Source organism: Tachyglossus aculeatus, chromosome 16, assembly GCF_015852505.1.
Source record: "Tachyglossus aculeatus isolate mTacAcu1 chromosome 16, mTacAcu1.pri, whole genome shotgun sequence".
Taxonomy (NCBI): Eukaryota; Metazoa; Chordata; class Mammalia; order Monotremata; family Tachyglossidae; genus Tachyglossus; species Tachyglossus aculeatus.
The window spans coordinates 6333703-6347269 of NC_052081.1; the positions used below are offsets into that span (position 1 = coordinate 6333703).

General features: G+C 43.8%; 1 protein-coding gene across 3 annotated transcripts in view; it reads left to right on the top strand.

Annotated features, from left to right (window-relative positions):
* PRRX1 (paired related homeobox 1) overlaps positions 1-13567 on the top strand; it is a 68107-nt gene that overhangs the window by 39856 nt on the left and 14684 nt on the right. For all 3 annotated transcript variants that reach the window (XM_038758725.1, XM_038758727.1, XM_038758726.1), the window contains one exon: positions 12292-12467. In XM_038758725.1, coding sequence (XP_038614653.1) covers positions 12292-12467 — 176 coding nt within the window. The remainder of the gene's footprint in view (positions 1-12291; positions 12468-13567) is intronic.

The following is a 13567-nucleotide window of genomic DNA, read 5'->3' on the forward strand; positions in this document are numbered from 1 at the left end:
GTAATTTCTAATGCCTGTCTTCTACTCTAGATTGTAAGCTCATTGTGGGTAGGGAATGTGCCTGTTATATTGTTATAGTGTATTCTCCCAAGGGCTTAGTACAGTGCTCTGCACACAGTGAGCTCTCAATGAATACTATTGACTGACTGACTGACTGTATCCAGTATATCTGCAGTTTGGTGAAGGGGTGACCACCCTGTCAGGGGAGACGTTTTTCTCACTTTGGTTGGGGAGTGGGTGCAACACTGAAGCTAGCCCTCAGACTCAAGAGGCACTGACAGTATAATTAACTGTGAGCCTCTGCCTTTGCAACTAATGATAAATAGGCCTGTTAAAGGTTGTAATTTCTTGTTTAACTAATGCCAGTTGTAAATACTTTGTGCTGGGGAATAATCCTCCCCTGCCAAATAAAACACTGGAAGTCTGTGGCGTGATTTGCAGCTTATTGTTAGTCACAGCTTGCCTGACAAAGCACATTCTACACAAAGGATAAACGCTCAACAGGCTCCACCGCCAATTTTACTGCAAAAAAAGGGTTTTTCTTGGATAACCTACTCTGTGTGGAAAATGTTTTTCTGTTTCCTCGGGAAACATTCATTTTTATCTTTTTTTAAACAAAATCAGTTGGTTCTTGTGAAGGGAGTTTTACCCAGGTTATAAATGCTTAGCTCTCTCCCCTCTCCCCTTGCTCTCCAAGTGCTCCTATAGATAAGGGACAGAAGGCAACTCTTCCCTTGGCATTTTGGGAGCTGAGTTCAGGGCAGGGAACTCTCCTTATAAGTTTTCCCTTTTTGGGCTCTGAGCCAGTCCTAGGATGAGGGAGTAGAAATGGCAGCCCCCAAGGACAGAGAACAAAATATTCTAGACCTCTCCTGGAGTTGTCTCTCTGGGAATCTGAAAACCATTCTATTTTTCTTTAACCCAGAAGTAGATCATTTCCCATTTCAGGAGGTTGCACACTGTTCAGTAGTCGGAGGGGCTGGGGACTATTTTGGAATGGAAGAGGTGTTGTTAAAGAGAGCTCCTGAATTAGAAGTAGACCTGGTCACCACCCTCTCTCTCCACATTGTAGCCCTTCGTTTATTTGGAGGCAGTTAAGTCAAATCTCAGTCTACACTCTTCCCTTTGGGAGAGTCAAATTACCACAGGGGTTGCCCTTTCACAAAAGTCAGTGAAGAACTGCTGATCCATGATTAATTGTGTCCAGGGTTTTTTTTTTTTTTTTTGGCTTGGAACTGAACCTTAATGAGGTTTCGATGCCTCTGTTAATGGGGGAAGTGAAAAAAAAAACAGTCAAAGCTCAATAAACAGTCAACTGTCCCAGCAGGAGAGCAGACCCCTAGGTTAGGAAAAATCAACTAGAGGGAGGATAATTTTTAAGGAGTTATCCTGTCCTTGCCACTGTCAAACAGTTTGGGATCCAGGACCAATCTTATTTGAGGAGTCTTGTGATTCTTCCTAAATTATTTTATCCCCTAAAATCAGGCTTAGACCCAGAAGTCCGTTGTTAGAGAAACTTCTTTGGTAGGGACAAAAGGACTATCATTCTGATACAGGCTACATTAATGGAAACCTGGAAGGTAGGCCCCATTACCAATCCCCAGTGGCAACCAAATCCCTCAGATGGCATCTTGAAGGGTCAAGGCCATCTCTATGCAGCCCTATCGAATTTCCTGTGTTTAGTCATGCTCCAGCTGAGAGTAATCAACCTTTCTTTGGTGTTGAGGTCTAGCGGAGAACACACTTAATGATGGGATCCACTAGCCGGTCCAACTTTGCTATTTGTGATGAGACACAGAATGGCCTAGCGGAAAGAGCACAGGCCTAGGAGTCAGAGGACCTGGGTTCAAATCCCAGCTCTGCCAGTTGCTTACTGTGTGACCATGGGTAAGTCACTTAACTTCTCTGTGCCTCAGTTCTCGCATTCTCCCTCCTATTTAGACTGTGAGCCCGATGCAGGAAAGGGACAGGGACCCAATTAACTTGTATCTGCTCCAGTACTCAGAACAGTGTTCGACACAGACTAAGGGTTTAACAAATACCATAACAAGTTCACTTATCTGATCTGTGCCTCAGTTTCTGCATCTGAAGAATGGGAATAATTCTGCATGCCCCCTTCTTTTCTGTGAGGATAAATGAGATAACATAGGTGAGGAACTTTTTTATAAGGGATTTAAGATCCCTCATAAATTCAAGGCTAGTTAATTGTAATTATTCAAACATTGAACTTCCCTTGGAAATTTTAATCACAGAGAAGTCTTGCTTCTCATTCACACTTCTCATCTCAATTCTACTTGAGTGGTGTGATGGATTTTGTTGAAATCAGTCGGCTTTTCATGTTTTAAAAAATCTTTTAAGTACGAGTGGCCTTTAGCCATAACTATGAAAAATATGTTCCAAATGTTTGCCATACTCCAGAGGTTAAGTAAGGTAAAGAAAACATCAGTCAGTCAGTAGTATTTATTGAGTGCTCACTGTGTGTAGAATACTGTACTAAGCACTTGGTAGAGTACAATATAACAATAAACAGGCAAAGTCCCTGCCCACAACAATGATTTATTGGTTGATGTCCCTGCATGCATTGGAGAGGGCACAACACCCATAGCTTGTGCTTAGTTCTGCTGAATTCAAGTCGCTTCTAGCATTGGTACAAACTGAAACTCAGCTTATCAATTAGCCTCTTTCTACTACATCCCTCTGCTAATAATCTGATTGGAGCCCACCTGCCCCAACAGCTCAATTTCAGCAGTAATAAATGACCAATTAATTTATCCTCTAACACATCCTCAATCCTAATCTCCCACAGTTACAGGGCTGCAAACCAAACTTCCCTCAAGGCTGATAAAGCATGTTTTTCCCTCTCCATCTGGGGAATGCATTGCCTTTTTGGATGCTCTCTTCTTGGAAGAGATCCTGGTTCTGGAATCTAACAGACGGGTCCAGATTCTGTTGTTTCTGGATCTGTTGGGCATTGTTTTTCTGCCCTCACTAAGAAATTATTCTTCTAGTGGGGCCTCTAACCTTTCCCAAGACTGGGTTTTCAGATGTAAAGTCTCTAATGGTTTCTGTCGGGCACCCATTTAACTGGGGCAAGTGACACTGGCCACTGCCTTCAGGAATGTAGAGTGAGGAAGATGCTTATACTTTCTACTTCATTTTTAATGCCCTCACTCCTCTTCTGACTCTTCCTCTGTTGTCCCTCTATAATACCAAATCAACACAGCAATTAAATCCTCATTGATCTAGAATCTTTAACACTCCTGGGCACCCTCTGAGCTGGAGTCTAACAACCTCAATTGATCAATCAATAGGTATTTCCTGAGTACCTGCTGTGTGTTACGTGGTTGGCAGAGTGCACTAGAGTCAGCAGAAGGAATCACTGCTTATTTGGCTTCCTCACTGAATGCGTGCTACTGATGGGCAGGGAGTGTAACTTTTTATGGCATTTGGGCCAGGCACTGTACTAAATGCTGGGGTAGATACAAGGTAATCAGGTGGGACACCGTCCATGTCCCACATGGCACTGACAGTCTTAATCCCCATTTTACAGATGAGGTAACTGAGGCACAGAGAAGTGAAGTGACTTGACCAAGGTCACAGAGCAGATGAATGGCATATTGGGGATTAGAACCCAAATCCTTCTTACTCCCAGTCCTGTGCTGTTTTGACTAGGCCACATTGTTTCTCACTTCTTTGTTCTGTTCTTCCCACTCACCACTGCACCATACGGACACTCAATAAATGCTACTATTACTACTACTACTACTACTACTACTACTACTACTACTACTAGTACTATCACTACTGCTAGTACTTCTATTACTCTTACTACTACTACTACTACTATTAATAATCACGGTATTTGTTAAGTGCTTACTATGTGTCAGGCACCGTACTAAGTGCTGAAATAATGAATCAATTCCTGATTCCACTGGGGCTCAAACCCAGGACCTTCTGCGTAAAGCAGATATGATAACCACTACACTATGGAACCAACTGCTACATGACTGTAAAAGGAGCTTACAATCTAAAGGGAGAGAAACACAGAAATATAGACACAAACATATGCATTAGTGCTTAACTATAGTAGGATATGAAAGTCGCTACGTACTGAAGTGCTATCAGTAGTTGTGAGTACACAAGTGCATATTTGGAGCAGAAGTCATGAGCGGGTAGTTGGGGGAATATATCCTGAGGGGAAGAGAAATTAAGCACGTGCACTATCCATTGAGAATAAGTCTCATGCTCGCTGCCTCTAGACTTTAAACTCCTCTAAACTGCAAGTTCGTTGTGGGTGGGGAAGGTGTCTGCTGTATTATTGTATTGTACTCCCCCAAGCTCTAAGTACAGTGCCTGTACACAGTAAGTGCTCAATAAACAAGATTGATTGTTTGCCAAGCCCAACTGGCTGGAGAATCACAAGAGCTGTAGTCTTTGCTTAGGTGTAGGTTTCACATACAAAACAACTCACCTAAGGGAGCTCCCTGATACAGTTGGTCAGGTTCAGATGAGGAGTTATTCATGAGGGCACAAGTCCATCCTTCCCAGGGCAGGGCCACTTTTCAGATGACAAGTTGGCAGGGATGGAGAGACATGCAGATGAACATGAACTTTGCACCTCTTCAAATTCCACTTTAATGGGAAGCAGCTTGGCCTTGTTAAAATGCACACACACACACACACACACACACACAAACACATGCACACACACACACACACACAGAGCCTGAAGACCTGGGTAGTCCCAGCTCTGCCATAGCCTGCTTTGTGATCTTGGGCCAGTCATTTTACCCACCCTGGGCCTCTGTTTACTCAACAGTAAAATGGGGCTGAATCCCTATCTCTTAGTCTCTGTCTCACACAGTTCACAATCTATATCAAGTCTGATTATCTTGGGTTTAGCACCATTTCCCAGCCCAGAGTAAGTACTTAATAAAGACCATAATTACCATGGGATTTTATCATTATATTTTCTCAAAGGAGTTTATCATCTAGGACCCCTGAAGTGGTTTGTTTCTCCATAATAGCAACTTCTACTCTTACAGATTTAGAAAGAAGTGCAAACAAGCAATAAGAAATGAGGGAAACCACTTGGGCCAATCAATCAATCAATTAATCAATCAACAGTATCGATTGAGTGCTTACAGTGTGCAGAGCACTACACTAAGCACCTGGGAAAGCACAGTGCAACAGAGTTGTGAGGTATGTTCCCTGCTCGCAATGAGCTGACACTCTAGAGGGATCCTGCCCAGTTTTATTCAAGATATTTGTTTATATAGTCAATTATTTATTCCATTATTTCATCTTGGAAGGTGTGTCCCATTTCCTGCTATATCGTGCCTCCTGCTCCCACTATTTGTAAATAATTATTTTCTATCTGTTTCCTCCATTTGATTATAATTCCCTTATGGACAGGGGATGAGATCTTGTCGCTCTCCCAAAGACTTAGTACAGTGCTTTGCATTCCGGAAGTGTTCAATAGATATTAATGATGATGATGATAATGATGCAGAAGGGAAGATGAAGCAATGTAAAAGCAGTTTTTAAAGAGGTGTGTATGTCCTCCTGATGAAGATTCACTTTACACTGTGGCCTCACTTTTGCAATGGGTTCGCTCTCCAAGTGGCCTTAAAAGTTTCAATCTCCTAGGCTCTTCAGAAACCATGGTAAACCCGGAGCAGAACCAAAAAGGCCTTGAAGAAAATACATCTAGACTTGTTCTAAAGTTTGTGGAAAATGAGAATGGCTGAGGAGAACTAAAACTTAATGAGGGATTCTGTTTATTTCATTTGAGTGAATTCACAGCAAAGTCTGCCGTAGTGGCCTTTCACTTGAATTCTCAGCAAAGTCTGTGAACAATTAGCCTTAAATAACCTTGCTGCTGGCTATGATTATCATTTGTTTTCCAGGGATGTGCACTCCTGGTTATCATTATTTTTTTTTACTATTGGTAAGCATTTTTATTAGGCCCTTCAACAACTTTGGAGACTTCCTGTTATGAACAGAACTGAATGACCGCTTGTGGCCAAACTCATGAAAAATGGGATTTTGGTGGTAGTGGCCGTGTCATGAGTCATTGTGATACATGAGTGACTCCTAAACTACCATTTACGTTTGACAAGGTTGCCTTTTGTTTACAAGGAACTGTTTAGGATTAGACCATGACAATGATATGAATCATCGGGTTAACAATATTCCTGAAGGATATTTTGGAATTTTTGTCTGATTTCAGCACCTGGGATTTGGGGACTTCCTAGAGTATTTTATTTGTTTTTAACACAGCTAGAATGTTACCGCTATCTCAATCAATCAAGCATATTTCATTGAGTGCTTACTCTAAGGAATGAACAGCCTCGATCTTATACCAGTCTTAGGGCAAATAGCAGATGAAGATGGCAATTTTCACCTATTGAAACAAGGAGGCACCTGAAACCAAAATTGTTTATTTACTATGGTTGCTATTATTTTAGTCTTTGTGAAGCACTTACGATAGGTCAAGCATTGTTCTGTGCACTGGGGTAGATACAAACATGAGTAACTGGTATCTATCATCATCATCATCAATCGTATTTATTGAGCGCTTACTGTGTGCAGAGCACTGTACTAAGCGCTTGGGAAGTACAAGTTGGCAACATATAGAGACAGTCCCTACCCAACAGTGGGCTCACAGTCTAAAAGCTAAGTGACTTTCCCACTGTCACGCAACAAGCAATTGGCAGAGTCAGGATTAGAACTAAGGTTCCTTCTTACTCCCAGGCCCGGGTTCTAACAACTAAGCCAAGCTGCTTTCTTGAACAATTCCCTTAGCATCATCTGTGTGTCATCCAATTATAAAACAGGATCACCAATAAGAATTCCTGAATCCTAGCCCACAGAACTCAAAGTACGACTAGTCCTAATTCAGCTCCATCGAGAAGGACATATAAGGGAGCTCAAACCTTCCAGTTTAGGCTCCTGCTCAAATGAGGTGCTACAACAAGGAACCTGCTAGCTTCGTGGGGCTTCCCGCTCTGTTCGTCAAGCAGTGTCTCACCACAGATTTTAGCTGATTGCCTTGGAAACATCAGGAAATGAATAAGAGGTTGGGTTGGGATCAGCTCCAAGAAGGGACTCTTTCGGGGAATATGGATGTCCTTGGAAGTGGGAAATGTTAATGGGACAATTATTAATATCGGGCAAAGAACTTCATTAGCTAGGGCAATCAGACTAGTTACAGGATTTCTCCTCTTTCTTTTCCTGTCTATTTCCCCTTCCTCATCCTCTCAGTACTTATCAAGTAACCTGAATATCTTATGAAGTCTCTGAGGTGGAAGGAAACTTACTAGAATGTAAGTTCCTTCTGGGCAGGGAACATGCCACATCTCTGTTTTGCACTTCCCAACTATTTAGTAAGGTATACAGTAATCAATAGATGCTTGATAATTACTGTTACTACTACAACTGCTACTACTACTACTAGTACTGTGGTATCATGGGTACAGGAACATGGGGTTGCAATGAGAACTCCAGGGAGTTGTTTTAGATTAATACTAATCTTATAATAATAATGATAATTAGTTTTATTTTAGATTAATTTGATTGCCAGTAACACCATTTAATCTAACCCAGGTTCAGATTCTGACCCATGCACTTACGATTTAAATCATTCGCAATTACCAAGAACATGGCTATATTAGGGAGAGAATAAGAATGGCCTTGGGGAGAAAGATGAGTAGAACTTGGAGGTTCCAATCTATGCATGGCCAGCAAACTTGAGTTCAGACTAAACATCTGCAACGGTCCTAGGGTGGCTCGGGAGAGAAATTCGGGAGCAAGTGGTTCTGGAAGGAGTTTGGAAGGAATGCATTTGGGTCATGTGTGGTTGTCTGTGGCAAAGGGTCAAAAGGACATCCTTATCTGATGCAAACCACTTCATCCTCACCTTGGACCTTTAAAAACAACCTCTTCCAACTGGGAGTCAGAGGTTCTGAGTTCTAATTCCGGCTCTGCCATGTATTTGCTGTGTGACCTTGGGCAAATCCCTTAGCTTCTCTGTGCCTCAGTTCCCTCATTTTCTAATTGAGGATTCAATGCCTGTTCTCCCTCCTACTTAGACTGTGAGTCCCTGGTGGGACCTGATTATCTTGTATCTACCACAGCACTTAGTACAGTGTTGGTCGCACTGAGACCTTGAACACAGTATTTGTCCAGGTTTAGATAGCTGGCAAATGACAGAGCGGGGATTAAAACCCAGGCCCTCTAACTCCCAGGCCTGGGCTCTTTCCAGTTGGCCATAATGTTTCTCTGTGTCAAATCTGCTCTAGGGCAAGCATCCCAATTAAGGGAGGGCCCTTCCAGATGGGCTTGTTAAAAAGAAGCCATCCTAACTGCAGTTGGGACTAAGCACATACCACAGGACTAACTCAATCCCGTATGGCTTTCCATGGGGCTTCCAATAAAAGCCAAACACTTTTTAGTGGTTTTTCCAATTATCCGTCCTTTCAGTTCTCCAAGGGTTCCCCAGGACTGAACCACATAGCTCCCATTAATGTAAGTGGGGCTGTTCTACGACATGAATCTCTTTGAGAACTAGAAGCCAGTGCCCATTAAGCAGTGAGCTGACTGCAACTTGTCCTCCATGTTTGCAAACCAAGTTTCACTGACCAGCTTCAGCGAGGTGATTGTTCTCGGCTACTGATGTTGGTTGTTTTCCTTGTCCAAGGTCACATAGTAGACATATAGTAGAGCCTGGATTAGAACCCAGGTCCTTCTGATTCCCAGGCCCATGGTCTATCCACTAAGCCACACTGCTTCTCGTCATTGGACAACTTCATGCCCGGCATTTTTTTTTTCAGCAGCCAGCCTCCCTCTACTGAGGCTCCTACTGCTTGGAGACGGAGCCAGAGTTCACTCAGACCTGGGAGGGAAGTAGTGTCCTTAGGTGTGACTGAAAAGTGCCCTTTTCCTACTACTACTAATAATTGTGGTAGTTGTTAAGTGTTTACTATGTGCTGAATACTGTACTTGGGTGCTTGGGTGGGACTCAGTAGCTGTCCCACATGGGGCTTACATTCTAAACAGGAGAGAGGACACAAAATGAGTCCCCATTTTACCTATGAGGAAACTGAGATGTAGATTGGTTAAATGACTTGCCCAAGGTCACACAGCTGGCAAGTGGCAGCGCTGGGATTAGAAACCAGGTGATCCGACTCCCAATCCCATGTTCTTTCCACTAAGACAAGCAACTCCCCTTACTAGAGGGCAGAAGATCATTGTGGACAGGGAATGTGTCTACAGATTCTGTCATACTCTGCTCCCCCAGGCACTTAGTATAGTACTCTGCACACAGTAAGCGTTCAATAAATACTATTGATTTATTGGTTGTTGGTCACATAGACTCAACTGTCTCCCCCTTCTCAACTGTGAACCCGTTGTTGGGTAGGTACCGTCTCTATATGTTGCCAACTTGTACTTCCCAAGTGCTTAGTACAGTGCTCTGCACACAGTAAGCACTCAATAAATATGATTGAATGAATGAACTAGAATTACTTGAGTAATTCAGACAACACGATAAATATAATAACAATAATTGTGGTATTTGTTAAGTGCTTACTACATGCCAGGCACTGTTCTAAGAGCTGGGGTAGATATGAGATAATCAGATTGGACACAGCCCCTATCACATACAGGGCTCACAGCCTTCATCTCCATTTTTCCGATAGTGAAGTGAAGTGACTTGCAGTGAAGTCACACAGCAGACAAGTGGCGGACGCGATGCCTCCCAAAGACCCAGAACCTGAATAAACTGTGTAGATCTCAGCCTTGTTGTGGCTTTGCATCCGGTTGACTTGGCTAGGGGCAACTCCAGATCTGGGAAATACCTTGGCAGGCCCTCAAAAGACCTTGATCCCACACTACATTAAAGGGAACTGACATGCCATTGGCATTACTATGCTCAGAAGTCAAACCAGACTTGAGGTGGAAGAGAGGAACCGGTTTGACTCTCTTGGAAGATAATCAGAACACCAGGCTACAGCCAGGAAAACTATCATTTCAATCAATCAATCAATCAATCACATTTATTGAGCGCTTACTATGTGCAGAGCACTGTACTAAGTGCTTGGGAAGTACAAATTGGCAACATATAGAGACAGTCCCTACCCAACAGTGAGCTCACAGTCTAAAAGGGGAAGACAGAGAATAAAACCAAACATACTAACAAAATAAAATAAATAGGATAGATATGTACAAGGAAAATAAATAAATAAATAAATAAATAGAGTAATAAATATGTACAAGCATATATACATGTATACAGGTGCTGTGGGGAAGGGAAGGAGGTAAGATGGGGGGATGGAGAGGGGGACGAGGGGGAGAGGAAGGAAGGGGCTCAGTCTGGGAAGGCCTCCTGGAGGAGGTGAGCTCTCAGCAGGGCCTTGAAGGGAGGAAGAGAGCTAGCTTGGCGGATGGGCAGAGGGAGGGCAATCCAGGCCCGGGGGATGACGTGGGCCAGGGGTCGATGGCGGGACAGGCGAGAACGAGGTACGGTGAGGAGATTAGCGGCGGAGGAGCGGAGGGTGCGGGCTGGGCAGTAGAAGGAGAGAAGGGAGGTGAGGTAGGAGGGGGCGAGGTGATGGACAGCCTTGAAGCCCAGGAAGTTTCTTCCTCAGCCCTCATTTGCCCCAGGCTTGGGCCTTTTCTCTCAACCCTTCATTCGTCTCAGCCTTGGGGCTGCAACTGTTGCTTATTTCCGAGCTGAAATCCCAAGGTGGGCAACTGCAAGTGTCTCCACTGTTTACAATGACTCTGGGGCTTCTGCAAAACCTGTGCCATGCTGTGGTCTCCAGGGTTAGCAGAGAAAACAAAGAGCTCACAGTTCCAGTAATAGTGAGGAAAGGCAGGCAGGCCATCTTAGCTGAAGGGCTGGGGATTGAGCTACCTCTGCCTCCCTCTGCTTCTTTCTTTCCATGACAGGGCTTCCCTTCCCTGTCACATTAGTCTTTTCCAGTACTAATCAATGGTATTTACTGAGTGCTCACTGGGTACAGAGCACTGTAGCAAGCACCTTGAAGAATACAATACCACAGAGTTGGTAGACATGTTCTCTGTCCACAGCAAGCTTACAGAATCATAGATCACTTCATTTGTTTGCCTTTCCCGACATCTCCCTTGATTGTGGTTTTTTTCACAGGTCCTAGAACATGTCCAAAATGATCTGTATGTCCCTGCTGGAGTCATTTCTTGTTATTGTAATGATTTTCTTCTGGTTATGTCAACACTTTCCATTTCTAGAACTCTCCAGGGTCAGGGGTCGGCGGGTTGGGTTGGAGGTTCAGTTTATGTTTTCCTAACTGTCCTCCTCAAACCTCGAACTCTTGGCATTTCACAAAACACCCGAGGAAAAAAAAAATGCATCAGGTTGAAGTCATAGGAATAAAGCACCCAAAATTCCATATGATGTGATTGGAGTTTGGTGGAACCAGAAGGAACAAGTGGAAACCGTTGTTTGGAAGATTTTGGAATTTAAATGGTAGCAATGGAAAATTTTCTGGCAGGAGTTACCCATTACTGGCTCCTGAGGGAGATGATGGATTCTCCCGGCCCCATCTTTCAAGGTGGGGTTCCAAGATCCCAGAGCCTGGGTCCCTCATGGGTCTCCAGGGTGGAGCTGCTCTTCTGGAGATCCATTTGAGGCACACGATCTCAAATCCTGGCTCCTAGTTAAGAGCCTGCATTTCTGTAGGCTTTGGAAAGCATCAGAACAGCCGTTTCATCTAGACCAATCAATCAATCAATCAAACAGTGGTATTCATTCATTCATTCAATCAATCGTATTTATTGAGCGTTTACTGTGCACAGACCACTGTACTAACTGCTTGAGAGAGTACAATATTACAATGAGCAGTCACATTCCCTGCCCACAATGAGCTTATGGTCTAGAATATTGAATATGTACTGTGAGCAGAGCACTGTACTAAGCATTTGGGAGAGTACAATATTATAGCATCGGTATTCATTCATTCAATAGTATTTATTGAGCGCTTACTGTGTGCAAAGCACTGTACTATAGATACCATCCCTGACCACGAGGCGCTTCCAGTCAGAGACAGAGAGAGCATTGTATTAAGAGCTTGGTAGAGTACCACACAACAGAGTTTGTCGACATGATCCCTGCACTCAAGGAGCTTACAGTCTAGACCAGGATTGGGGCAGCAGTTCCTAACCTTAGGGAAATGCAAAGGGAGTTAGAACAGTCTATGGCATCATCCTATTTTGACCTTACAGTTATTTGTCATCTATTTTGTGTTTCAGACGACCAGTTGAACTCAGAAGAGAAGAAGAAGAGAAAGCAGAGGAGAAACCGGACAACCTTCAACAGCAGCCAGCTGCAGGCCTTAGAGAGAGTGTTTGAAAGGACACACTACCCAGATGCCTTTGTCCGGGAAGACCTCGCACGCAGAGTGAACCTCACCGAAGCCAGGGTTCAGGTACTGAAAAGCTATGCTCAGGCCGGGGCCCTGGATTTCAGTCCACGAGCTCTGACTCTAAATCTAGAGAGGCTGGGAGGCCTGGCTGAGAAATGTGGGCCACAAGTTTGGTAGCTGTGAGGATTAAATTCCCTCAGACCATCGTAAGGAAATAATTCCTCAAGCCCTTCTTGGTTGGGTGAGGGGATCGGTTGGGGGCTGGAGTGGTGTTTTCAGACCAACTCCACTAATAACTGTATCAGTGACATTGAGCCTTTTCCCATCTCCCATCCATTGCCCTGCAGAGAGGAAATGAGCTTCCCCCTTTCTCTCCCTTGGTCTCCAGTTTAAGTGGGCTGGTACCTAGTGAGTCAGAGAATCACTTCCTAGACAACGGCAGATGGCCACCATTTTCTCTGATAACTTCCTATGTCCCCCTCTCCGGCCCTCGGGGGAGAAATTGGAAGGGGCCCTTTGACAAAAGAACTGCATGAAACATACCCGCCTCCTCTCCCCTAGCCACACCCACACACAGCTCACCAAGTCCCCCTTTCTTGGGTGCCCTCCCAAATGCCACTTTGTTTGAGCAACCAATCAATTAAACAGTGGTCCTTACTGAGCACCTATGGAGAGCCATGCCCAGTGACAAACCCTAGGAAGAGGATGACAGCAGTTAAATCCACATTCCCAATCAATCAATCAGTGGTATTTATTGAATGCTTACTGTGCAGAGCACTATACTAAGTAATTGAGACACTACAATACAATAGATATAGTAAAAGGAACTTACACTCTAGTGGGAGGGATAAAAAACCAAAACCTTTTTGAATTGTAGGACAAGGATACTTTTCCAAATTTCCAAATTACAGGCAAAGGACACAAGTGAGCACCTAATGCTTTCTCCTGCCATCCCCTAGAAGAATCTTCCTGCAAAGTGAAAGCCTTTTCTTCTTCCCCTCTCTAAAAGTAGAATTGGCCTCAAGAATACTTTAGATTTATAGTGCACGTTTCCTATGAAATCCTCAAAGGCATTTTCACATAGATCATGTTATTTATCCTCATGATGTCTCTGTAAGTACTGCAGAAGCTGGTAAAAGGAAGCTTGGATTAATAAATCTTTC